Source organism: Dipodomys merriami, unplaced genomic scaffold (assembly GCF_024711535.1).
Source record: "Dipodomys merriami isolate MVZ:Mamm:240054 unplaced genomic scaffold, mDipMer1.0.p SCAF_45, whole genome shotgun sequence".
In the NCBI taxonomy this organism is placed as follows: Eukaryota; Metazoa; Chordata; class Mammalia; order Rodentia; family Heteromyidae; genus Dipodomys; species Dipodomys merriami.
This window is the reverse complement of record NW_027206013.1, coordinates 3,574,739-3,600,005: the sequence shown is the minus strand read 5'-3', so window position 1 is coordinate 3,600,005 and position 25,267 is coordinate 3,574,739. Positions and strand designations below refer to the sequence as shown.

The 25,267-nt window shown below is 45.2% G+C and overlaps 1 protein-coding gene across 1 annotated transcript; it reads right to left on the bottom strand.

Annotated features, from left to right (window-relative positions):
* Window positions 1-501: 501 nt before the first annotated feature.
* LOC138808244 (zinc finger protein 705A-like) lies at window positions 502-23,552 on the bottom strand. The gene is made up of 5 exons (XM_069994223.1): window positions 23,470-23,552; window positions 5,156-5,245; window positions 2,331-2,457; window positions 1,175-1,267; window positions 502-584 (listed from the first exon to the last, which is right to left on the bottom strand). The coding sequence occupies exons 2-5, from the start codon at window positions 5,189-5,191 to the stop codon at window positions 502-504; spliced, it is 339 nt and encodes a 112-aa protein (XP_069850324.1). The 5' UTR covers window positions 5,192-5,245; window positions 23,470-23,552.
* Between the last annotated feature and the right edge of the window lie 1,715 nt (window positions 23,553-25,267).

Genomic DNA, 25,267 nt, shown 5'->3' with positions numbered 1-25,267 from the left:
GGGGGTTCTAGTTGGGGGGCCTGAACTCTGGGCCTGGGCACTGTCCCTCAGCTATTCAGCTCAAAGCTAGCGCTCTACCACTTGAGCCACAGCACCACTTCCGGCTTTTTTCTTTTTTGCTTATGTGGTGCTGAAGAATCAAACCCAGGGCCTCATGCATGCAAGGCAAGCACTCTACCACTGAGCCACCTTTCCAGCCCCATAAATTTTTGCCAGTGCCCTTGGCTCACGCCTGTAATCCTAGCTACTCAGGAGGCTGAGATCTGAGGATCGCGGTTCAAAGCCAGCTAGGGCAGGAAAGTCAATGAAACTCTTATCTCCAATAAACTACCAGAGAACTGGAAGTGGTGCTGTACTCAAATGGTAGAGTGCTAGCCTTGAGCTAAAGAGCTGAGGGATAGCGCCCAGGCCGAGTTCAGACCTCACGACCGACAAAAAAAAAATTGTGCATGGTGGCACACACCTGTAATCTTAGCTACTTGGGAGAAAGAGACTGAGAGATTAAAAATTCAAGGCAAGCTTGGAGAAAAATACCTTGTCTCCACCAACAAGCTTGGTACAGTAGCTCATGTGTGTAATCTGAACTACAAGAATCAAGGTTCAAGGCCAGGCCTAGACAAAGAGACCATATCTCCAAAGTAACTAAAGCACAAAGGGCTTGGGGCATAGCTCAATTACTTGTCTAGCTAGTGCATGATTCTGAGTTCAAACACAAATACCACTAAAGAAAAGAAAGACTATTGTCCTCTTCCCTACCCAACTTGGATTTTCTTTCTTTCTTTTTTTTTTAATTGTGAAAATACTGTACAGAGGGGTTACAATTACATGGGCAAGATAATGAGTACATTTCTTATCAAGCATTGTAGCCTCCTCCTTTGTTTCCCCTTCCCATCCCTTCCCATCCCCCCCCCCCCACCGCCCTGCACCAAAGTTGTAAAGTTTGTTTTCAACATTACGACTTGTACATCTCATTGTTGCAATGGGTCCACCTGTATCCCTATTTAAACAATTTGTTTTTCCCCTTCCCCCTCCACAAATTATACCAACATCAAATACAGTGAAAGCAGGGGTTGTACTGTGGGGGAGGGACATACAAAGCAACAAAGAAATAATCTTATAAATGTGTTCCAACTTGGATTTTCTTTATATATACTTCTGGGTGCCAAGAACTCACCTGGCTTCAGGGCTCTGAGAAATTCTCTTCTTTCTCTCCACATCTCTCCCAGTTCTAACTGGGAAAGCATATCTGATTCACAGAGATCAACACCTGTTTATATAAAAATAAAAATCTATGTTTTCTGAATTGCACGCAGATTTCTATGTGTGGGCCTTGACTCTGACCCAGAAGGAGGAGCAATTTGAACACTAAAAGTCAATGCCTGGAAGCATATCTAGTTCACCAGAGACATTGTGCTCCCTCACCCAGCATGGAGGGAGCAAGTATTTACTACAAGGTCAAAGACTTCAGGATCCTCATTTCTTTCCTTCAGTTTCCACAGTGGCTGGAACAATCATTATGACCTATTTCAGAAGACAAAATCAGCTATGGTCACAGCTGTGGCACCCGGATCTTCAGAGCATACTCCTTGCTTTATAAATGCTTAATAATTTGTTCTTCCATTTCACAAATACTTACCGAGTATCCAGCACTCTTCTGGGTGTTAGACATGATGTATAAAGAAAGATATACACTTATACCTATAATCCTAGCTCCTCAGGAGGCCGAGATCTGGAGGACTCTAGTTCTAGGCCAGCATAGAAGTTTATAAGAGCTGGGCACCAGTGATTTATACCTGTAATCCCAGCTACTCAGGAGGCTGGGGTTTTAGGATTGTGGTTCAAAGCCAACCTGAGCAGAAACTTGTCTGTGAAACTCTTGTCTCCAAGTAACCAAAAAGCTGAAGGGAAGCTGTGGCGCAAGTGGTAAAGTACCAGCCTTGAATAAAAAAGCTAAAGTACAGGCCCTGAGTTCAAGTATCAAGTACCAACATACACACACACACACACACACACACACACACACACACACACACACACACACACACACACACACACACACACACACACACACACACACACACACACACACACACAAAGTTTATATAGACCTCCTCTCAATGAAAAGAACTAGGCATGGTAGTATATGCCTGCTATCCCACAAGGCTCTGAGTTCAAATCCCAATACCACCTCTACTCAGAATAAAGACAGAAATATGTAGCGAGGAAATTTACATCCTTATGGAATGACAAAATCCAAAGTAAATAACCAAATTGCCTCCAGTTTGATGTGACTCCAGGAGAGGGGACAGAAGGGACAGGTGCAGACTCACCCACAGCCAGCAGGTGGCTGATGCTCTCCCACATCACATCTCGGTGCAGCTTTCTCTGGGATGCATCCAGTATGGCCCACTCCTCCGCCGTGAAGTCCACAGCCACATCCTGGAAAGTGAATGCCTCCTAGAAACACAGCAGTCTTCATGATTCATTGCCAAGTGCTTCCCCAAGCCTGAGTCCTGGAAGGCACTACTAAGAACAGCTCAGTTTTTCTTTTTTGGCAGTACTAGCATTTAAACTCAGTACTTGCAAGACAGGTACTCTACAACCTGAGCCATGCCTCTAGTCCTTTTACCTTTGGTTATTGTTAGATAATGTCTCACCTTCTGCCTGAGCTGGCCTAGACCATGATCCTCTTATTCATACTTCCCACCATAGTTGGGATGACATAGTTGAGATCTAGTGAACTTTTCTGCCCAAGCCAGTCTCAAACCTAAATCTTTCTTATCTCAACTTCCCAAGTAGATAGGATGACAGCTGCAAAGCCCATTGAGGTCCAGCAAGTTGTTTCTCTGAATAAACTCTGAGTAACCTCACTGTAAAAAAAAAAACAGTAAGTGCTGAGCACTGGTGGCTCAAGCTTATAGTCCTAACTACTGAGATCTGAGGATCGAGGTTTGAAGCCACGCTGGATAGGAAAGGCCATGAGACTCCATCTCCAATTAGCCAACAAAAAGACAGATGTGGAGCTGTGGCTCAAAGAACTAGCCTTGAGCAAAAAAGCTCAGGGACAACAATATCCAGGCCCTGAGTTCAAGTCTCATAACCAACAATATAAAAATAAAAAAGAACAGCAAATGGGGAAGAATGCTAACCACCTTAACCATTCTGTAATGAAATGCAAATTCTCCCTGGTGGTTACAAATTCTATACTTAGGAGTTTGTAGATAAATCCTATTTCTCACCGATTTAAGTTAGTTCTACAGATTAACCAATGGGAGGATTAAATCTGCAGATGAACCAGTAGGAATATTATCCAGGATACTCCATTCCCATTTATCGACTGTGGCATGGGGCATAATTTCCTTCAATATGGGAAGTAGGTGTGGCTTGAGTGGTAGAGCACAGCCTAGAGCAAAAGTCAAGTGAGTGCCAGGCCGAGTTCAAGCCCCAATACCAGCACATACACACACACAAAATTCTCAATATGAAACTCATAGATCTCATCTATGAGATGGTCTGATAAACTCTTGAGAACGTGGGATAATTAAAACAAGCAAAAATGAAAAGTGTGTCATGTGTAGAAATACCCCACTAAATAAAAATTAAAGATGGGCTAAGCATGGTAATCTTTATCTGTAATCCCAGCCACATACAAGATCATGGGCCAAGGCAAGGCCAGGGGAAAAACCTAAGGCTTAGCCAGGTGCCAGTGGCTCATACCTGTAATCCTAGCTACTTAGCAAAGTGGTAGAGTGTTAGTCTTCAGTGAAAAAGCTCAGGGACAGTGCCCACGTCCTGAGTTCAAGCCCCACTACTGATAGAGAAAACACACCTGCACACAAACAACAACCAACAGCAACAAAAACCCGTGAGGCTTATGTGAAAAACACTAAGAGCAAAAAAGGATGGGGCAATAAAACATCTGCCCTGCAATCCGAGGACCAGAGTTCAAAACCCACTATTACCAAAAAAAGAAAAAGAAAAAGAAAAAAGTACATATTACTAGTGGCTCATACCTATAATCCTATAATCAGGAAATTGAGATCAGAGGATAACAGTTCAAGGCCAGCCCAGGAAGGAAAGTCATGAGACTCTTCTCTCCAACTAATCACCAGAAAATCAGAAGTGGTGCTGTGGCTCAGAGTTCAGGGACAGAGCCCAGGCCCAGAGTTCAAGCTCCATGACCAACAACAACAACAACAAAATCTGATACAAAGTCCACTATTCTAGCCAGGTGTTAGTAGCTCACATCTGTAATCCTAACTACTGAAGAGGCTGAGATCTGAGGTTCACAGTTGGAGGCCAGACTAGCAGTCAAATCTATCTATATAAGACATTTCCAGCTAACCAGCAAGAAACCAAAGTGGAAGTTTGGCTCAAGTGGCAGAGAGCCGGGTTTGAGCAAAAAAGCTAAGTAAGAGCACACGTCCCAAAGTTCAAGCCCCAATACTGGCACACCCATACACATACATAGCAGATGCACATATACATGCGCATGTGCGCACGCACATAGTCTGCCCCAGGTATGTTCCCAGAGGTTAGTGCTATTAGGAGACAATAGAGCCTAATGAGATCTATGGACCCTTGGGGGCCACTCCTGAAGGGGCTGTGGGTCCCTGGTCCCTTTCTTTTTTCTCTGCCTCCCTGACCAGGAAGTGAGGAGGGAAGGGGGAAGGCTAGCTATCCCATGTTTTCCTTCCATGTGTTGTCCCGAATAGCAATAGGGTCACCTGATCATGGACTGGAACCCTCCCAAACTCCAAGCCAAACCCCTATTCCCTGTCAACAACTGTTTCAACACTCATCATGGTGGCAGAGCTAGCCAACACTGCCCTTAGGCCCCAGATTGCAGCTTGTTTGTCCTCTCCATCCTGGCCCTCCACCACTGAAGCACCTGAGACCAAGGCCCGACTAGACTCACCTGGGGCCCCAGGGGCCCCTGAGCCAGCCCCTGGGCATCCATGCTCCCTTATCTCCCACCTATGCAAAACAGGGATGGCTGGCACCTCCTCAAAGGCCCTAACCAGGGGCTGCAGACACGGCCTCCATGGGACCTGGGCATGGGCAGTGGGGGACTGGCAACATGGGATTCTGGGGTCACAGAGATGGGGTCAGATCCTGGTACATATGGCCCAGCTGAGGGCATAGCATTACTCACCTTTGGGGTCACTGTGGCATGGTCATAACTGTCCATTTCCCCTCTCCTTGTTCCCCAGACACAATCTGAACTCCGAAAATAAAGGAAAATCTGAGGAAAGAAACAGGAAGCTGGGTCATGCTCCCCAAAACTTTCTGGGATCAGCCAACCACCCCATAGTGCCAAGGGTGAATGGCCTGGGGAAGCAAAAACTCCGGCTTCACAAAGGCTAAGAAGAGCCAGGTGCTGGTGGCTCCCACTTGTAATCCCAGCTTCTCGGCGGGCTGAGATCTGACATTCAAGGCTCCAGGCTAGCCAGCCAGCCAAAGCCAAGAGACTCTTGTCTCCTAAGTACCAGCAAAAAGTAAGAAATGCAGGGGCTGGGAAGGTGGCTCAGTGTTAGAGTGCTTGCCTTGCATGCCTGAGGCCCTGGGTTTGATTCCTCAGCACCACATAAGCAAAAAGAATAAAAGCCGGAAGTGGCACTGTGGCTCAAATGCTAGAGCGCTAGCCTTGAGCTGAAGAGCTGAGGGACAGCGCCCAGGCCCAGAGTTCAGGCCCCACAACCGGACCCCCCCCCCCCAGAAAAAAAGTAGGAAGTGGAATGTGGCTCAAGTGAAATAAACAAACCAACAATAGCTTGAGGCCCTGAGTGCAAGTTCCCGTATTGATATGCACATGCACACATGTATAATGATAAATCCCATCTCTGACTTTTTAAGATGAAGAATCTTCTGACACTAGCTTCTTCAACTCCAGCCTCAGTTTAAATATCAATATCTTTAAAATCCTATTTAAATTGGCCTCCAGACCCTCCCGGATCTCTTGATAGAAGCTCCTCAGGCTATTTTTCTAACTTGGCTGTCTAGTCCACCCTCTGCTGGGTTTCCTAACTGATCAGTTCCTGGAGCCCTGAGAGAACAAAATTTGATGACTAGCAAGTTCTTTACAGAAACTTCACAGCATTGTCAAAAACTCTGTTCATCTCTTATATACACAGCCATCCTTAGATGACCTGAAAGACTAGCATGGTGTACACACTGTGCGTATGTGGTGAAGACAGAAGTCTGTAAGTGGTCAACACAGATGCAATTCTCTACAAATATTTTCAATCCAAATTTGATCAAACCCTTAGATATGGAATGTATGGATAAGGAAGGACAGCTGTAGATTTTTTCTTTTTCTCTTTCATCTCTCCCTCCCTCCCTTCCTGCCAGTACCAGAGCTTAGGCCTTGAATTCTTGCTTAGCTTTTTCACTCAAGGCTTGCACTCTTGAGCCACAACTCCACTACCAGGTTTTTGCTAGTTAGTTGGAGATAAGAGTCACAGATTTTCTCAAGAGGGCAGATTTGGAACTTCCATGGTCAGATCTCTGCTCCCTGAATAGCTAGAGTTATAGGCATGAGCCACTGACACTCAGCTTTCTCACTTGCCTTCTCCCTCAAATTCTGAATTTTAAGGTAAAGAAAGCTTCCCCGTGGGAATATTGGGTGCAAATTTTAAGCCCACTGAGATTCCATGTCAGCACAGCCTGTTATACAGTTAGCCAGCCCGTAGTCTATCTATAGTGAGATGTAACTTTGGCTCTCATTAGCAAATTCAGTTCCAAAGATGGGGGTGTAGTTTAAGTGGAGCCCCCTCCCATCACCAGAGGAAAAGGAGGAGGAGGGGGGTAGAGGAAGAGAAGGGAGAGGGTCTGGAGGGGAAGGGGAGCTGCATTTTCAAAACCAGGTCAGGCCCTTCAGGGAAAGAAATTTGCTCACCAGATCCTGGCAGTTGGGGAAGCTAGGATCTCCAGATTCTTACAGAAGGTTCTTCTTACTCTCCCAGGACAGAGCCTGCATTTTACGTAGTGGAGGATCAGGTGAGTGGCTTAATCCCAAGGACACGCCCTGTTTACACCCATAGGAAGTTCTAGTAAAGACAGGCCATTAAAACCCAACAAAGAAGACAGGCTCCGGCGGCTCACACCTGTAATCCTAGCTACTCTGGAGGCTGAGATCTAGGGATTTTTGGTTTGAAGTTAGCCTAGGCAGGAAAGTCTGAGACTCCTCACCAATTAAGCACCAAAAAGCTGGAAGTGGGGCTATGACTCAAGTGGTAGAGCAATAGCCTTAAGCAAAAAAGCTCAGGGACAGCGCCCAGGCCCTGAGGTTCAAATCCATAAAGTGGTGCCAAAATAAATAAATAGCTTAATCAAAATTTTGCTGGAGGTATACTCTTATGATCTTAGGACCCAGGAGGCTGTGAAGCAAGAGACTCAGCCTCAAAATGAAATAAAAAATAAACCCAAAGTCAGCCTTTCACACTACAAAGGCTAGTTAATTGCAGAGGTTATGAATGGAAAAGACGTGCTTTTTAATCCTGTCAGTCAGATTTCATATTTTTGTCTAGTGAGGTTGGCTTGTCCTGGGAAGTGCTATGGAGTCTCAGGAAGGTCAGTCTTCTCTATGAGAGGACTTCAACTTATTGACATTTCTCACTCCGTGGACTCCACAGCGAAGGAGCATTAGAGATTTCCAGAGAGACCCAAGGCCATGAACTGAGTCTGTATTGATAATCAAGCAGTTGTCAGGAAGGAGTGGCTCAAGTGAGAGCCATCTAAGACTCCCAGGGGAGATGGGATGAGAAACAGAACATTGACATAATCTTACCCTATCTCCTCCTAATCATTTTGTTGTTTTGTTCTTTTTTTGTATTGTTTTTGGTTGGTTCTGGGGCTTGAACTCACAGCCTGGGCACTGTCTCTGAGCTTTTTCACTCAAGGCTAGTGCTCTACCACTTTGAGCCCCAGCACCACCAGTTTTTGGAGATAAGAGTCTCATAGACACTTTTCTGCCCAAGCAGGCTTTGGACCATGATCCTCAGATCTCAGCCTCCAGAGTAGCTAGGATTACAGGCATGAGCTAGTGGCACCTGGCTCTCCCAGTCATTTCCTATAGTGGGAAAGTGAATCTGTGTGTGTTCAGGGCAGTCTGGCTAGCTAGTTGTCACCAACAATGGTGACAACTTGGTGGGCTTCAGTGGACTTTGTGTCCCTCTGATGAAGGGTCACGATGCTGAGTGTCTTTACAGGAACTGGTCAGGAAGAGATGACCTGAGATGGGGTCATCTGTACTCTGAAACAGAATGTCTGAGGAAAGTTTGAGACTGAAGGAGACACAGGACCAGGATGGAAGAGGACAAAGACAGTTGGTGGAAGTTGAAGTGGGTCATCAATTACATGACACTGTGGAAACAGGTTGGTGATTTTTTTTCCTCAGGTTAGGTTCCCGAAGAGTGTTGTGACGGGAAAAAAAAAATCTCTCTTGTAGTGTTTTCTGAAAAGAGTTAACTATGTTGTGTGGCTATCATGATTTTTTTATTTTGTCTTTTGCTGATCTTGGAGCTTTAACTCTGGGTTTGAGCTCTGTCCCTGAGCTTTTGTGCTTTTGAGCTCCGGTGCTCTATCACTGGAGCCAAGTTCCACATTTGGCTTTTTAGTGGTTAATTAAAGAGTCTCACAGATGGGCTGGGAAGGTGGCTCAGTGGTCGAGTACTTGCCTTGAATGCATGAGGCCCTGGGTTCGATTCCTCAGCACCACATAAGCAGAAAAAAAAAAGCCGGAAATGGCGCTGTGGCTCAAGTGGTAGAATGCTAACCTTGAGCTGAAGAGCTGAGGGACAGCGCCCAGGCCCAGAAGCAGCCTCCCGTGTAGTTAAGATTACAGGGGATTAAGTATTGTCAGGTGCAGGGTAGGGTCTTCAAAAGCCCCTTCAGAGCTAGAAGCTGGTGACTTGTACCTGTAATCCTAGCTACTTAGGAGGCTGAGATCTAAGGATCATGGTAAACCATGATCCTGCCAGCCTGGGCAGGAAAAGTCCATGAGACTCTTATCTCCAACTAACCACCAGAAAATTAGAAGCGGAGCTATGGCTCAAAGGGGTAGAGCGTTAGACTTATGCAGAAAAGCTCAGGGACAGCGCTCCAGCCCTGAGTTCAAGCCCCACTGCCAACAAAAACCAAAATGCCCCTTCAGCTTGGAGGACCCCCTAACTCCCACTTCAAATTCAAATACGTGGCCCAAAGCCTTCACCACAGAAAGCACTGAGAGCATCACTTGCTCCAGGGAACAGCAAGAAGGCCTGCAGCACACAGGATATGATAAGAACTACTCAAGGCTGGCTGCCAGAAGTCAACCACACCAAACCTGTCGTTGGAATGTCATGACTTGCTGGGTCAGGCTTTCTTGCATAAGAAGTGTTCATTTCTTTGAGGGGCTCAGCAACTGGGTTATTCCACCTGTTTTGCTATTTGTTTAGTGTTGTATGGAAAAGTCCACTTTTTTCCAGAGTTGCTGTATGATTTTACAGCTGTATATGATGCAGGCATCAGCTAGTTTCCCCACAGCCTTGCCAGCATTTGATCCCATTCTGATATTTAAGACATTCTAATGGCTGTTATGCTGTGTGACTATTATTTTAATTTTCATGGTTTCATGTGCTTAATTAGTCATCTGTATGTGCTTTTCAGGATCTATCTGGTATTTTGTTTATTTGGAATTCAGATTGTTTCCTTTGTTATTTTGTGCTGGTACTGGGGCTTGAACTCAGGACCTGGGGGCTGTTCCATGGCTTTTATACTCAAGGCTAGTGTTCTACCACATAAACCATAGCTCTACTCCCAGCTTTTTGCTGGTTAGTGGGAGATAAGAATCTCATGGGCTTTCCTGCCCAGTTTGGTTTCTAACCTCGATTCTCAGTTCTCAACCTCCTGAGTAGCTAGGATTACACGGTTGAGCCACCAGCACCCAATCCATAATGCCTGCCTTCCTTCCTCTTTTATGGTGCCAGTACTGAGGCTTGAATTCAGGGTATTAAGCTCTTTCATCCAACTTTTTTGCTCATAGAACTATACTTGATGCATGCCTCCACTTCCAGCTTTTTTCTGGTTAATTGGAACTAAGAGTCTCTTGGACGTATTTAAGCCGAGTACAGTGGCTCATGCCTAGCTACTCAGGAGGTTGCGATGTGGGCAAGCAAATCCCTGATTCTTATCTCCATTTACCCACCAAAAAGCCAAAAGTAGATATGGCTCCAGTGGTAGAGCAGCACTAGCCTTGAGGGAAAAAAGCTAAGAGACAACACCCAGACCTTGAGTTCAAGACCCAGTATTGGTAACAAAAAAATTAAAAAGACAAATTTATAAGGCTGAAGTTAGTCTGGGATATACAGGCCTTGTCTTGTCTCATGTTCATGTTCTTCTATTTCTATCATCTGGTATGTTAATCATCCTGAAACTGATAAATTTGGGATTTATCCCAGAGACCAAGTCTCCTTAATTAACAGTGAAAGATATGTGAATCTACCAGGTACTTTCTTTGTATTGTTTATTTAGAACAGTAAAGCCTGTTGTTAGGAGATATTTGTTCTCCTTTAACAAGATCTCCTTTTAGTCTAAGGATGAATTTTTACCAATTATTTTTCTTGTGATAGCCACCCAGGGCATGACTATCTAGAACTCCAGGCAAGTCATTAGTGCAAGGTTAAGATCATGGTCAGCTGCTGTAGCCTAATGGGAAAGGAGAGACTTCAAGTTTTCTATTAATACAATGCTTATTCTCAGCTTCTGGCTCTTGGTCCTCATGCCTCATTTAGCTTACCTCAATGTCAAGTCTAAAATCTCTTTGTCTAGCCTAAGATCCTGTTTTTCTTAGAAATTTTACTGAAATATTTATCTGGAACGAATGTTTGTATTCAGGATAAGAATATGAATTGGGAGGTTTAGGTACTTACTTAGGTCAAGGTTCTTTTTGTCTTGTTTTGGACTTTTACTGAGGCTTGGACTCAGAGCCTGAGTGCTGTTCCTTAGCTGTCCGTTAGAGCTGGTGCTCTACCATTTGAGCCATAGCTCCATTTTTTGGGTGGTCAATCAGAGGTATGAGTCTCATGGACTTTCCTTCCTAAGCTGGCTTTGAACCTGTCTTCATATCTCTGTCTCCTGAGTATCTCAAATAACAGTCATGAGCCACCAGCACCTGGCCCACCTTAGCATTTTGTTTTGTTTGTGTGTGTGTGAATGTGTATGTTGGTATTTGGTTCTTTTTGTGGCAGTATTGGACTTTGAACAAAAGGCTTCATGCCTGTTATATGGTCATTCTACCACAAAAGCCACTTTTATGCAATGGTTATTTACAAGACAGGATCTCATTTTATGCCACACCAAACTAAATCTACATCTATTAGTACTTGCCTGTGTTACTGAAATGATAGCCCCATGCTACTGCACACAGCCACCGACTGAGATCAAGTCTCCCAAACTTTTATGTGGGGCTTGTCTTAAATCATGATCCTCAGATCTCTGACTCCCAAACAGCTAGATTTAAAGTCTAGAGCCATGTGCCTGGCCTATTTTGCTCTGAGAAGATAGGCAGGGGAGGGGGGCAAGGGGGGAAATGACTTATTATGATTATTTTCATCTTAGATATGACCTGTTTTCATTCTATTGGAAGTGAATTCCTTTCCTACAAAGCTTCCCTATCAGCCCGGGGCTGGTAGCTCACGCCTGTAATCCTAGCTACTCAGGAGGCTGAGATCTGAGCATCACGGTTCAAAGCTAGCCCAGGCAGAAAACTCAGTGAGACTCTTCTCTCCAATAAACCACTAGAAAACCGGAAGTGCCGCAATGGCTCAAGCGGTAGAGCGCTTGCCTTAAGCTGAAGAGCACAGAGAAAGCACCCAAGCCCACAGTTCAAGCCCCATAACCAACAACAAAAAAAAGCTTCCCCATCACTTTCACTGCACTTTGCATCTTGCCTGAATTCTTTCTTCTCTTGCTAGACAAGAACTGAGATTAATAACTGTTAGCCTGGTGCTAGAGGCTCACAGCTAATTTCCTAGCTATTGGAGAGGCTGAGATCTGAGAATCATGGTTTACAACCAGCACAAGAAGACAAATCCATGATTATCTCCAATTAACCAGCAAAAGACTGGAAGTGAAGGGAGGGGAAAGACATGGAGGGACAAAGAGTGAACAAATGCAGCAGTGGCACTCACTGGACACTACATTGAAAATAACCTATACAACTTGTAGGTGGGGGTGGGAGGGGAAAACTGGGAGAAAGCAAGGGAAAGGGTGACATTGTCCAAAAAGGAATGGACTCTTTACCTGGCTTATGTAACTGTAACCCCTCTATACATCACCTTTATAGTAACAATTTTAAAAAATGACCCTGGGATAGCACCCAGGCTCTGAGTTCAAGCCCCAGGACCTGCACCAAAAAAGAAGAGGAGGAGAAGGAGGAAGAGGAAGGAAAGGAGGAGGAAGACAAAAACTATGAACAGGAAAAGAAAAGCTATACAAAGAAAAAAAATCACAGTTGGGGCTGGGAAGGTTGCTCAGTGGTAGAGCGCTTGCCTTGCATGCATGAGGCCCTGGGTTCGATTCCTCAGCACCACATAAGCAAAAAGAAAAAAGCTGGAAGTGGCGCTGTGGAGCTGAAGAGCTGAGGGACAGTGCCCAGGCCCAGAGTTCAGGCCCCACAACCAGACCAAAAAAAAGAAAAAGAAAAAAATCACAGTGATTAAAGGTAAAAAAGACTGAAAGTGGAAGTGTGGTTCAAGTGGTAGAACACCAGCTTTGAGGGAAAAAAAGCCAAGCAAGAGCTCAAGGTTGAGTTCACAGTACCAGCACAAAAATATTTTTTTTTAAATTATAAAGACATTACTGTGCTGACTTTTGGTAACATATTGTGGCGCATAGCTTGGATGAAATATGTTTACTCTGACTCTCATCCACTGAGTAGTAACTCAGTCTCCCCTCCTCCTATTTGGGGTTGAGATGAACTGAATTCTGTGTCTTCCCCTATTCTTCAGACATTTTCCTCTGACTTGCCTAGCTTATTTGTTTATTCATTTATTTACTTATTTAGTGCTGATACGAGGGCTTGAACTCAAGGCCTGAACACTGTCTCTTAGCTTTTTTACTCAAGGCTGGCACTCAACCACTTGAACCACAGCTCTACTTCCAGCTTTTGGGTGATTAATTGGCAATAAGAGTCTCATGAACTTTCCTGCCCAGGCTGGCTTCGAACCATGATCCTCAGATCTCAGTCTCCTGAGTATCTGGCTTACAGGCGTGAGCCACCTGCCCCGGGTTGGGATATCTTCTTGTGTGTGACTTGCATCCAACAAACCGGCTTGTGCAGGAGGTTAAGAACCAGCCCACCCCCCCCCCCCCGACCCCTGTCTGCATGGCGGGCATGCGTAGTTACTCACTCTGCAAACACCTTTCTACTGCTTGGACTCTGCCAGCTTTCTTCCAGTGGCGTGGTTAAACATGCCTTGCTTTAAGGTTTCCGCCAGGTGCTGGCCCAGGCTTTCTACGGGGTTACTAAGTACCAGGTGCTTCCTTTTCCTGCCATGTTTTCAGGCCTTCAGCCTGCTTCTGGCCTGCTGTTAGGTCTGCCGGGGGAAAATGGCCCCTTCTCCTGGCGTTCCCTCCGTTCACGTGGCCCCTTTCCTAGAAGTCCCGCCCAGCTAATGGCATACCAGGGTGGGGGCGGTGGGAGGGCCCTGGGGCTCCGAGGCCTGCGCTGCAACCACACCTTCTCCCCACCCTCTCCCTATGTATCAGGCTCCAGCATTAGTCCCATCCCCTTTTCCCCGGACCCCTCCACCCCTTTCCCTCTCCCTGCACCTCTTGCACCCCTGCACCCTCCATCTTGTACAGGCCGGCGGTGTGCCCTCCCCGCAGTAAACTCTTGTCTGCTTGAACCATGGTGGCGGTCTCCTTTCCCTGAAGCCTACATCTGCCAGGGCCCATTTAGGCTGGCTGGTTCCCCACTGGGTTGGCCTTGTTTGTCTTTTGTTAGAAAGATGGTTCAAATGTCCCCAGATACGGGCTTTTAAGCTTTTAAGCTTCTATCCGCCCCTTTTTTGGACCTCCTTCTTTCCGTTGCTACCGTTCCTATCTTCTGAATAGACCTGAGCTCTTCCCTTTATACCCCCACCTCAAACCAAAGTTATTCCAAATATGGTCTTCTCCACTTAGTAAGGCATTGCCTTAGTCACTGGCTTCCTGCCTGGTCTTTTTGCAGGGCCTCCCTTTGTGCTAACACTAATTCAATAAGATGAAACTTACTTTGGCTCACACCTGGAATCCTAGCAAGGCTGGCATCTCAAAGGCAGCCCAAGCTGGACCGTTTGTGAGACTCAACTCCAATTAACCAGCAAAAAAGCGGGAAGGGGAGCTCTGGCTCAAGTGGTAGAATGCCAGCCTTGAACATAAAAGCTAAAGGATAGCACCTGGGCCTTGAGTTCAAACTTCAGTAACCAACACACGTCCACATGCACACACACACACACACACACACACACACAGATGAAAATTCCCACTCCATGAGGGATGCCCAGAGAAAGATGACTGGAAGAAGCAGAGGCAACAGGCAGGGGTTGGAAAGCACACAAAGATATTTGGCTGGAGCCGGGGCGCCGGTGGCTCACACCTGTAATCCTACCTGCTCAGGAGGCTGAGATCTGAGGATCATGTTTCAAAGCCAGCCGGGCAGGAAAGACAGTGAGACTATTATCTCCAATAAACCACTAGAAAACCGGAAGTGGCACTGTAGCTAAACTGGTAGAGCACCCGCCTTGAGCTGAAGAGCTCAGGGACAGCATCCAGGCCCAGAGTTCAGGCCCCACGACCTACAAAAAAATAAAAAAGTATTTGGCTGGTGGGCTATATATCCAGGTTAAAAGTTTCTATTAAGTAAAACTCAGGCTTTGTCTTCCCCTGAGAGGGAATCCTGCTCAATGATGACAGGACCCTCTGTTCCTCCAGAGAAGGGATGGCATACATGAGGGTATGGCATGCACCACTAACGGGCTATTTTTTCTCACAGGCTCACTCTTGGGTTGCATTCTTTGTAATATGGCTTGGCCAATTTACAAACTGGGAGATCAAGAAGAAGGCCTCAAGATAGCACTCCTATTTGATCTTTTGACCACAATTCTTCTAAACAAGCTGAGGTCCCCTATATCTAGGTCTTCTTGTCCCTCTCATGATCCAGGCAGGTCTAAAAGGATAACCAGATGCATCTGGCCTGGTCAGAAAATTTGAGATGCACAATTCTCTCTCTTTTTTCTTTCTTCCTTCCTTCCTTCCTTCCTTCCTTCCTTCCTTCCTTTCTTTCTTTCTTTCTCTCTTTCTTTTTTTGTTGGTTGTGGGGCTTGAACTCTGAGCTTGGACACTGTCCCTGCACTCGTCAGCTCAAGGCAAGCACTCTACCGCTTAAGCCACAGCTCCACTTTGGTTTTCCAGTGGTTTATTAAAGAGAAGAGTCTCATATGGACTTTCCTGCCCAGGCTGGCTTTGAACCATGATCCTCAGATCTCAGCCTCCGGAGTAGCTAGGATTACAGGTGTGAGCCACTGGCGCCCAGCTGCCTAATTCTCTCTCTTTTTTTTTTTTTTCCATTCTGCCATTGTATACAGTTCTCTGTCCTTCTTCTTCTAGTCCTGAATGTTGTGGTTCCTCCCGTCCACCCTAGAGCATCTTTTACTAGTCAAAAAAGTGGCTTATTCCCAGCTCAGTGCCGGGTGCTGGTGACTCAAGTCTGTAATGCTAGCTACTCAGAAGGCTGAAATCAGCACCATGATTTGAAGCCAGCCCAGGCAGGGAAGTCTGTGAGACTCTTATCTTCAGTGAACCACCAAAAAGCTGTAAATGGAGTTGTGGCTCAAGTGGTAGAGCTCTAGACTCAGTGAACAAGTTAAAGGACAGTGCCAAGGCCCTAAGTTCAAGCCCCCAAATCAGTGAGAGCACGCATGTGCTCGCGCGCGCGCACACACACACACACACACACACACACACACACACACACACAATGGTTCGTGATCTATTTCTGTGGAGTTCTCCATGTTTAAAACTCCACAAAAATCAGTGGATCCTTTCCTGTTTTACTGCTCTTTCTGAACAACTTCCCCATACTCCCTTTTCTCTAAGAGAAGTGTTTCACTCTTTTTTGTGTGCTTCTGATTACAATCCAGGCTGGATCTGTCTTAGAAGGCAAGTTTTCTTAATTTGAGAGTGAACCCCTCAACTTGGTTACAGTGTGTTTGGCCTCTGGGGGCCTGATGAGGAAAAAACAAAAGGCAACTTCCAATCACTGTGGTCTGTCCTTGTTCTATACACATATGCTGTATGTAACATGGCTAATATAGTTCCTCTAAAAGTACTTTAGAAAAACCTGTGGTCAGCCAGGCACTGGTGGCTCAGGCCTGTAATCCTAGCTACTCAGGAGGGTGAGATCTGAGGATCATAGTTCAAAGCCAGTCCAGGCAGGAAAGACAGTGAGACTCTTGTCTCCAATAAACCATCAGAAAACCAGAAGTGGCGCTGTAGCTCAAGAGGTAGAGCGCTCGCCTTGAGCTGAAGAGCGCAGGGACAGCACCCAAGCCCAGAGTTCAAGCCCTATGACCGACAAAAAAAAAAAAAGAAAAAAGAAAAGAAAGAAAAACCTGTGGTCATGGACTCAGAGATAGGAGAAACCCTGGAGTCTCAATCCTCAGAGCTCAGCCTCCTAGTGGCTAGGATTACAGATGTGAGCCACCATACCCAAATAAAGATTTTGTGGGGGTGGGTGTGGAAAGGGGGAGTAACTGGGGCCTAATCTTGAGGCCTTGCACACACTCCCTTGGCTTTTTTGATCTGTCACTTGAGCCATAGCTCCACTTCCTGGGCATAACCTTTCATGGATCCCAAGAGAGAAGTACACGATAAAAACTTGTAAGAAAGTATGTTCACAAATAAAATAAAATTAAATTTAAAAAAATTTAAATTATTAATAGTATATTAATAATAATCTTATGTACAATAGCATATATTATTGTAATTATATATGATAATACAGTAATAATATATTAACATTAATACTAAAAGCAATTAAAAATAATAAAAAGCCAGGCTTTTAAATGAAAAAAAAAAAACTTGTAAGAAAGCATAAGTAGTGGAAAGTAAGAATATAATAGAGTTCAGCTAGATGTGGTGGTGCATGCCTATAATTCCAGCACTTAGAAGGCTGAGACAGAAGGATCAAGATTTGGAGGCCAGCCAGGGCTTCACAGTGAGATCCTGTTTCAAAACCAAACAAAACCAGTCAAGGTTGCTCACACTTGTAATTCTAATTACCCAGGAGGCTGAGGTCAGGAGGATTGGGATTTGAAGCTAACCTGAGTAAAGCAGTCTCAAGCAATATCTGGGTGCAGTATGCACCTGCTATCTCAGCTACAAGGAAAACATAGATAGGATTATGGTCAGGCAAGCTGGAAAATAGTAAGACCTTATTTGAAAAATGAGAGGTTGCCAGTACCCACGGCTCAAGCCTGTAATCCTAGCTACTCAGAAGGCTGAAATACAAAGGATTGCAGTTTGAAGATAGCCTAGGCAAACTCTCTCCAAAATAGGCAGCAAAAATCAGGCCTGGATGTGTGCCTCAAGTTGTAGAGCATCAGCTAAACAAGTAAGCCAAGATAGTGCAAAGCCTGAGTTCAAACCCCAGTACTGAAAATTTTAAAAATATTTTATATGATAATAATTATTATTATTGTCAGTTGTGGGGCTTGAACTTGGGGCCTGCCTCTGAGCCTCTTTGTGCTCAAAGCTAGCACTCTACCACTTGAGCCACAAAACCACTTCCAGTTTTTGAGTAGTTAATTGGAGATAAGAGTCTCACAGGGACTTTTCTGCCTGGCCAGCTTTGAACTGCAATCCTCAGATCTCAGCCTCCTGAGTATCTAGGATTATAGGCATGAGACACTGATACCCAGCACTAAATTATTATTATAGCAAAAAAAGTGGATATATGGGCTCAAGTGGTAGACTGTATGCCTGGCAAGCACAATACCCTAAGCTCAAACTCCTGTACCACCCAAACACAACAACAGGCACTGGTGGCTCATGATTGTAATCCTAGCTACGTAAGAGGCTGAGATCTGAAGACCAAAATTTGGAGTCAGACTAGTATTTATCTCCAATAAACAACAAAACAGCCAGAAGTAGGGTTGTAAGCCAAAAGCTCAGGGACAGCACCTAGACCCTGAGTTCAAGCTCTAGGACCAGCACAAAAGAAAAAAAAAAGACTCAAGATTGAAATTTTCAGTCCATATCTTGTAAAATTCTACACTTGAATATACTAAACTGAGCCAACATGAAACATATTTTCTGTTCTTTGGATCATACTGTAAGAGAACTAAAGGTAAGCCAGAGTATATGGGTATTTGCAAGCTGGTACTATGGACTGCCTGTAATACCAGCTCTTGGATTGCTAAGGCAGCAGGTTAGGCTGGGCTGTATTGTGAGACTGAGGCTGTTTAGTGGGTTTTTTGTTTGTTTGTTTGTTTTATTGTTGTTGTTGTTTTAGAACTATTTGAAAAGCAGCTGGGCCTTAGTGGCTCAAGCTTGTAATCCTAGCTCAAGAGTCTGAGATCTGAGGATCACAGTTTGAAGACAGCCTGAGCAGAAAAATTCATGAGACTTTTAACTCTCAACTAATCCAGAATGGTATAGGGCTAAGCTTGAGTGAAAAAGCTGGGAGAGAGTGGAGTTCCTGAATTGAAGTCCCAGCACTAGCCAAAATGAAAATAAAAATAAAAGGAGCTTATGCCTATAATCCTAGCTACTCAGGAGGCTGAGATCTGAGGACTGTAGTTCAAAGCCAGTAGGGAAAGTCCATGAGACTCTTATCTCCAATAAACTATTCAGAAAAAGCTGGACGTGGCACTGTGGCTCAAGCGGTAAAGCTCTAGCCTTGAGCACAAAGAGGCTAAGGGTCAGCACCCAGGCCAAGACTTCAAGCCCTAGGACTGGCAAAAAAATAAAAAAATAATATCTATCTATCTATCTATCTATCTATCTATCTATCTATCTATCTATATATATATATATATATACATATACATATATACATCCAAATTAACTTTAGTTAATTAATTAGAAGGAATAAAAATTTGGCAAAGGACATATCCCAGATTGACACTGAAACATCACTCTTACCAAAATTGAAGCAGGATTTTTTTTTTAATCTTGAGGCTATTATGGATCTTTTATTTTTTTCCTTTTGTACTGGTCCTGGGGCTTGAACTCGGGGCCTGGGTGCTGACCTTGAGCTTTTGTTCAAGTCTCAACACCCCTACCACTCCCCTACTTCAAACTCATAATCCTATATCAAATTCTTGGCTCTTCTTTCAAAACCTCTTGTTCTAGAACAAAGATTTTTTTTTTTTTTTGGTCGGTCTTGGGCCTGAACCCTGGGCTGTCCCTCAACTCTTCAGCTCAAAGCTAGTGTTTTATCACTGAGCCACAGTGCCACTTCTGGCTTTTTCTGCTTATGTGATGCTGAGGAATAAAACCCAGGGCCTCATGCATGCAAGGCAAGCACTCTACTACTGAGCCATCATCCCAAGCCCAGAATATTAATTTTTTTATGAACTAATTCAGGTCTGGGGGAAGGTGGCTTAGTGGTAGAATGCTTGCCTAGCAGGCATGAAGCCCTGGGTTCAATTCCTCAGCACCACAAAAACAGAAAAAGCTAGAAGTGGCACTGTGGCTCATGTGGTAGAGTGCTAGCCTTGAGCAAAAGAAGCTGAGGGACAGTGCCCAGACCCTGGGTTCAAGCCCCAGGATTGGCAAACAAGCAAACAAATTAATTAATTCACTAGTGACTATATACATTTTAAATTTGTGTGTATGTGCACACCAAAACTCTAGCTTCAACTCAGGACTTCGAGCTCTCACTTGGCTTTTTAACTCAAAGTTGACACTTTGTCATTTGAGCCACACCTCCACTTCTGACATTTTATTTTCTGCCTGGTCTGATCTCACACATGATCCTCAGATCTCAGCCTCCTGAGTAGCTAAGATTATAGGTATGAGCCACCAGCATCAAGTGTATACATACTTTTAAATAAACTATTTTTTAGACCACTTCCAGGTTCATGTTGAAATTAGCAGCCAGTACAAGGTTCCCAATACTCCTTGGTTTCTCTTGCCCCAGCTATATATGCAGCCATGCCCACATATCTACAGCCTCCCCGTCAGCAGCACCCTACTCCAGATGTACATTTGTTAGAATTGTAGAATCATCTAGGCGCCCACCCCCACCACATCCCCTTTGCTGTCCCAGCACTCAGAACCCTTCCCCTGACATTTAGGCTGGTGGTCTAGTGCCATCTAGAGGCCACTGCTATATATTCTTGATCTCCCTAGTCCTAAAGGGCTGACATGTGGCCAAGGTGCCCAGAGTTCTGGGAGGCCCAGCCCATTCCTCATCCATGTGTAGGAGAAGTCATCACAGCTCTACTGGCTGGGAGCTGGGTAGCAACCTTAGCTGGCCATCAGTATACAGAGGACCCTTGGTCTGCAGAGACTAAGCACAACCTTGAGTGAACAGTACAGGGCATCCTGAACTCACATTGTCTTTGATGTCCTTGAGCCCTGCCATTTGGCTCAATTTCCCAAATCCCAGAGAGGGTGCCACTAGGTTGGTTCCATGCCCGCCAACATGGAACCGAGTCACCAAAGACACCTCCCACAAGTTTTCCCAAATTCCCTTTGGGTATCAGATATCTACATAGAATATCCTGTGAGGGCCAGGGGATGCCCCGTAGACAGATGGCATTTCTTCCTGGGTACTTTCAGACTATTTTCTTAAGTCCTCCTCCTTCAGGGACAAGAGCTAAGCACCTCTATTGCATACAGGTGGTGAAAGAGTTTATACTCTTTCACCTGTAGGACTTACTTTCCTGCCAACTTTATGAGTGGGAACAGCCCACAGTACTGTGCAGCCTACAGTACTGTCATAATATGACATCTCTGTACATGCACTGTTTTGCATGGAACTTGGCCATCAAACCTTCCCTCACAGGGCTGGCATAGTAGCTCATGTCTGTAATCCCAGATATACAAGATGATCTGAAGGATCACAATTCAAGGGCAACCCAGAGAAAAAGTTAGCAAGACTTCATCTCAATGAACAAGCCAGCCATGATGGCTTGCATCTGTAAACCCACCTATGAAAGAGGTATAGGAAAGAGACTCTGGTAAGAGTCACATATAATGGGGGTGGGGTGGGGGTTGTAGAGGGAGATAGTTGAGAGCCAACTAAAAAATAAAGCAGAAGAACGAGGGGGGACTGGGAGGCATGGTTCAGTGGTAGAGTGCTGTTGTGTTAAACCTAGAATTCAATCCCCAGTACTGCCAAAAGAAGGAGAAGGAGAAGAAGAAGAAGAAGAAGAAGAAGGAGAAGAAGGAGAAGGAGAAGGAGAAGGAGAAGGGGAAGGGGAAGGGGAAGGGGAAGGAGAAGGAGAAGGGGAAGGGGAAGGGGAAGGGGAAGGGGAAGAAGAAGAAGAGAAAGAAAGAAAGAAAGAAAGAAAGAAAGAAAGAAAGAAAGAAAGAAAGAAAGAAAGAAAGAAAAGAAAGAAAGAAAGAAAGAAAGAAAGAAAGAAAGAAAGAAAGAAAGAAAGAAAGAAAGACAGACACAACCATTTTTCCAAGCCCCCTTCCCATGTTGTAAGGCCCACTGGAATCAAGAGGTCTGTTTTTTCTCTCTCTCTCTCACCATTATTTATTTCCTGCCCTCTGCAAGGAGGCCACAAGTGACCCGTAGTGTCTCCTGCATCCCAGGTGCCTTGCATCCTGGTGCCATCCCCGTAGGTGGGCTGAATTAGGTACCTGGCAGGTGCTTCTACAGTTTCCTCTTGGAGCTCCTGTGGAAACAGTGATGAAACCAGATCTTGCCATGGTTCCAGAGACGGAGTGCCACAGGCCACCAGCGAGGACACCATCCTCCAGATGGCATCTCTGAGTCTGCAGTATACAAGTCCCAGAGATGAGATCTGTTTCTCAGGAGATGGGGTGAGGGGAGCAGCCCACCCTGCCTCTTCCAGATCTGTCAGGATGTGTGGTGTTTTCTGATGGACCAGCCCACAGGGCTCCTCCATCTCATCAACACTGGCTTTTCGTTGTGACTGCATTGTGTGCCTTGGGCATGGATACAGTTCAGTGCAGAGCATCGTCACTAGGTTGATTTTTTTTGTTTTGTTTTTGTTGGTGGTGGTGGTGGTAGTGGTTGTGGGGCTTGAACTCAGGACCTGGGCACTGTCCCTGAGCTCTTTCAATCAAGGCTAGTGCCCTACCACTTTGAGCCACATGTCCACTTCTGATTTTCTGGTGGTTAATTGGAGACAATAGTCTTGCCCGGGGTGGCTTTGAACCATGATCCTCAGATCTCAGCCTCTTGAGTAGCTAGGATTACAGGCATGAGCTAACTTCCCTCTTGTATGCCAAGAATAGCCCAGACTGCAGTCCTCCTATTCACACTTTGTGTTTAAGCTGGGATGACAGGTGCAACCCTACACAACACTGTAGTGGTTAAGATAGGATCCTGCTCCAGGAAATGGAAACAAGAGATTTTTTTTCCTTTTTGTTGTTTTTTCTTTTCTTTTTGTCCTGTTCATTTGCTTATCTGTCTTTGGCAGTATAGAAGGAGGCACAGAAGTGGAGGGACAAAGGGTAAACAAATGCAGCAATAATGTTCACTGGATACTATGTGGAACATGAATTTTACAACTTGTGGGTGGGGACAGGAGAGAAAAACTGGGAGAGAGCAAGGGAAAGGGTGACATTGTCTAAAAAGAAATGTACTTTTTACCTGACTTATGTAACTGTAGCCCCTCTGAACATAACCTTTATAAGAATAATTTTCAAAAAGAGTCTCAAGGACTTTCCTGTCTGGGCTGGTTTTGAACTGTGACCCTCAACTCTCAGTCTCCTGAGTAGCTAGGATTATGGGCATGCACCACTGGCACCAGCTTCATTTGTTATTTTTAGTTTTATTTTGTGCCAGTGCTGGAGCCTGAATTTAGGACCTGTGCTCTAGCTTAGCTTTTTCACTCAAGTCTGAGGCTCTATCACTTGAACCACACACATAGCTCTACTTCTAGTTTTTTTTTTCTGGTTGAAGATAAGAATATCTTGGACTTATTTGCCTGGACTGGCTTCAAACATCAATGATCCGATCTCAGCCTCCTGAGTGTTAGAGTTATAGTCATGAGCTATCAGTGTCCAAAAGGGCTCAGTCATTTAGACTCTACTTGGAAAGGTTTTCAAGTCTCCAGAGCTGGCATGGGGCATCCTTGTGAGAGCTAGGAAGGGTGCCACAAGTTAGGCTGTGGTTCTTTGTCGGATATGAGCCAGACTTTTCCCATGCTGGTGGCCAAGGAAAATACCTCTCACTAAGATATATAATGTGAGGTGGATTTGGAGGAGGCCAAACATGCATTGGCAGGAAGTGAGTACCTGTTGGCTTCTAATCCTGATTCTTCATGATGCTATTCACACAGGTACTTAGGTACTTCCTGGTAGCTGCTTTTCTAGCTTCCCAGAAGGTTGACCAGATAGCTTACAAGAACCATGTTCAATGAATCATGAAGACAGACAATTAAAGCTGAAGTTTACAACAAATGGGGGCAAAAGGGGGCCAAAATGTATCATTCAAGTAACTGGTGTTTTTACTCATTGTTACAATCATTATTTCTGTAAGGTCCGCTCCTGGATGGCTAGCAGACTCCACCCTCCTCGCAGCAAAGTCTCCACCCAGTACCTGTGTTACCTAGGCAACTGGGACACCTGGAAGAGGTCACATCTGCATCCGCTGAGGTCACATCTGAATTTGATGTGGCCACACCCTTCTCCACCCATACCCTAGATAAGGCCTAGCGCAGGCCCAGACGCTCTCTCTTTTCTAGCTCTCTCTGCTCTTTTCTAGTTCTCAGCTTTTTCCTTCCCTTCTCTTTCCCAGCTCCCTTCTCTCTCTGTTCTCTCTCTCTCTCTCTCTCGGTTCTTTTCTAGCTCTCTCTGCTCTTTTCTATCTCTTTCCTCTCTTTCCCAGCTCTCTCTCATTCCCAGGCCTTTCCCAGCCACGTGGAGTGCCAACCTTGCCTGGTCCCAGCAGGTCTACTGAATAAACCTACCCCTTACCTGAATACCACGTGAGTGCTGCTGTTCTTACTTGGCTACCTCTTTTTAAAAACCTAACAATTTCCAGTTAATTGTGGTTACAAAAATATAAGAGCCAGGGTCCATGGCTCATGCCTGTAATCCTACCTACTCAGGATCTGAGGGTTGCAGTTTGAAGCCAGTCCAGGCAGGAAACTCTGTAAGATTCTTTAAAAAAAGAAAAGAAACCCTCATTTCCATTTCCTGCAGTTAATTTCAACAAATATTCTTATTATTTGGCCAGTCCTGGGGCTTGAACTCAGGGCCTGGGCACTGTCCCTGAGCTTCTTTGCTCAAGGCTAGCACACTACTACTTGAACCACAGCACCACTTCCAGCTTTTTCTGCTTATGTGTTACTGAGGAATCGAACCAAGGGCTTCATGGATGCTAGGCAAGCACTCTACCACTAAGCCACATTCCCAGCCCTCAATAAATATTATTTTCTTTTTTTTTTCTTTTTTTTTTTTTTTTTTTTTTGTCGGTCGTGGGGCTTGAACTCTGGGCCTGGGCGCTGTCCCTCAGCTCTTCAGCTCAAGGCGAGCGCTCTACCACTTGAGCTACAGCGCCACTTCCGGTTTTCTGGTGGTTTATTGGAGATAGGAGTCTCACGGTCTCTCCTGCCCGGTCTGGCTTTGAACCGCGATCCTCAGATCTCAGCCTCCTGAGTAGCTAGGATTACAGGCGTGAGCCACCAGCGCCTGGCTCAATAAATATTATTTTCTGATGAGAGAATATCCTCCTTTGGTTTGATGGTCTCATCTCTAGCTAACCACCAAAAAGCTGAAAATGGTAGAGTGCCAGCTTTGAGCAAAAAAACGAAGAGACAGTACCTGAATTGAAGCCTACTATCAACATACGTGTGCGAGCCCCCACATGCGTGTGCACACACACATACACACACATCTCTACAAAGTGTCTGATGAGATAACAAGAGAGTGGCTTCAGATCTTGGAATTTCCTAAATCCACTAAAACCTCATGGGACTCCTGGTGACACAGCCTCCCTGGAAATGCTCTAACATCTATCCACCCAGACCAGAACCCCAAGCTTGGGTATTCCCCCTGAGAATCCAGGAGAGCTCCTAATAGAGAACAACTC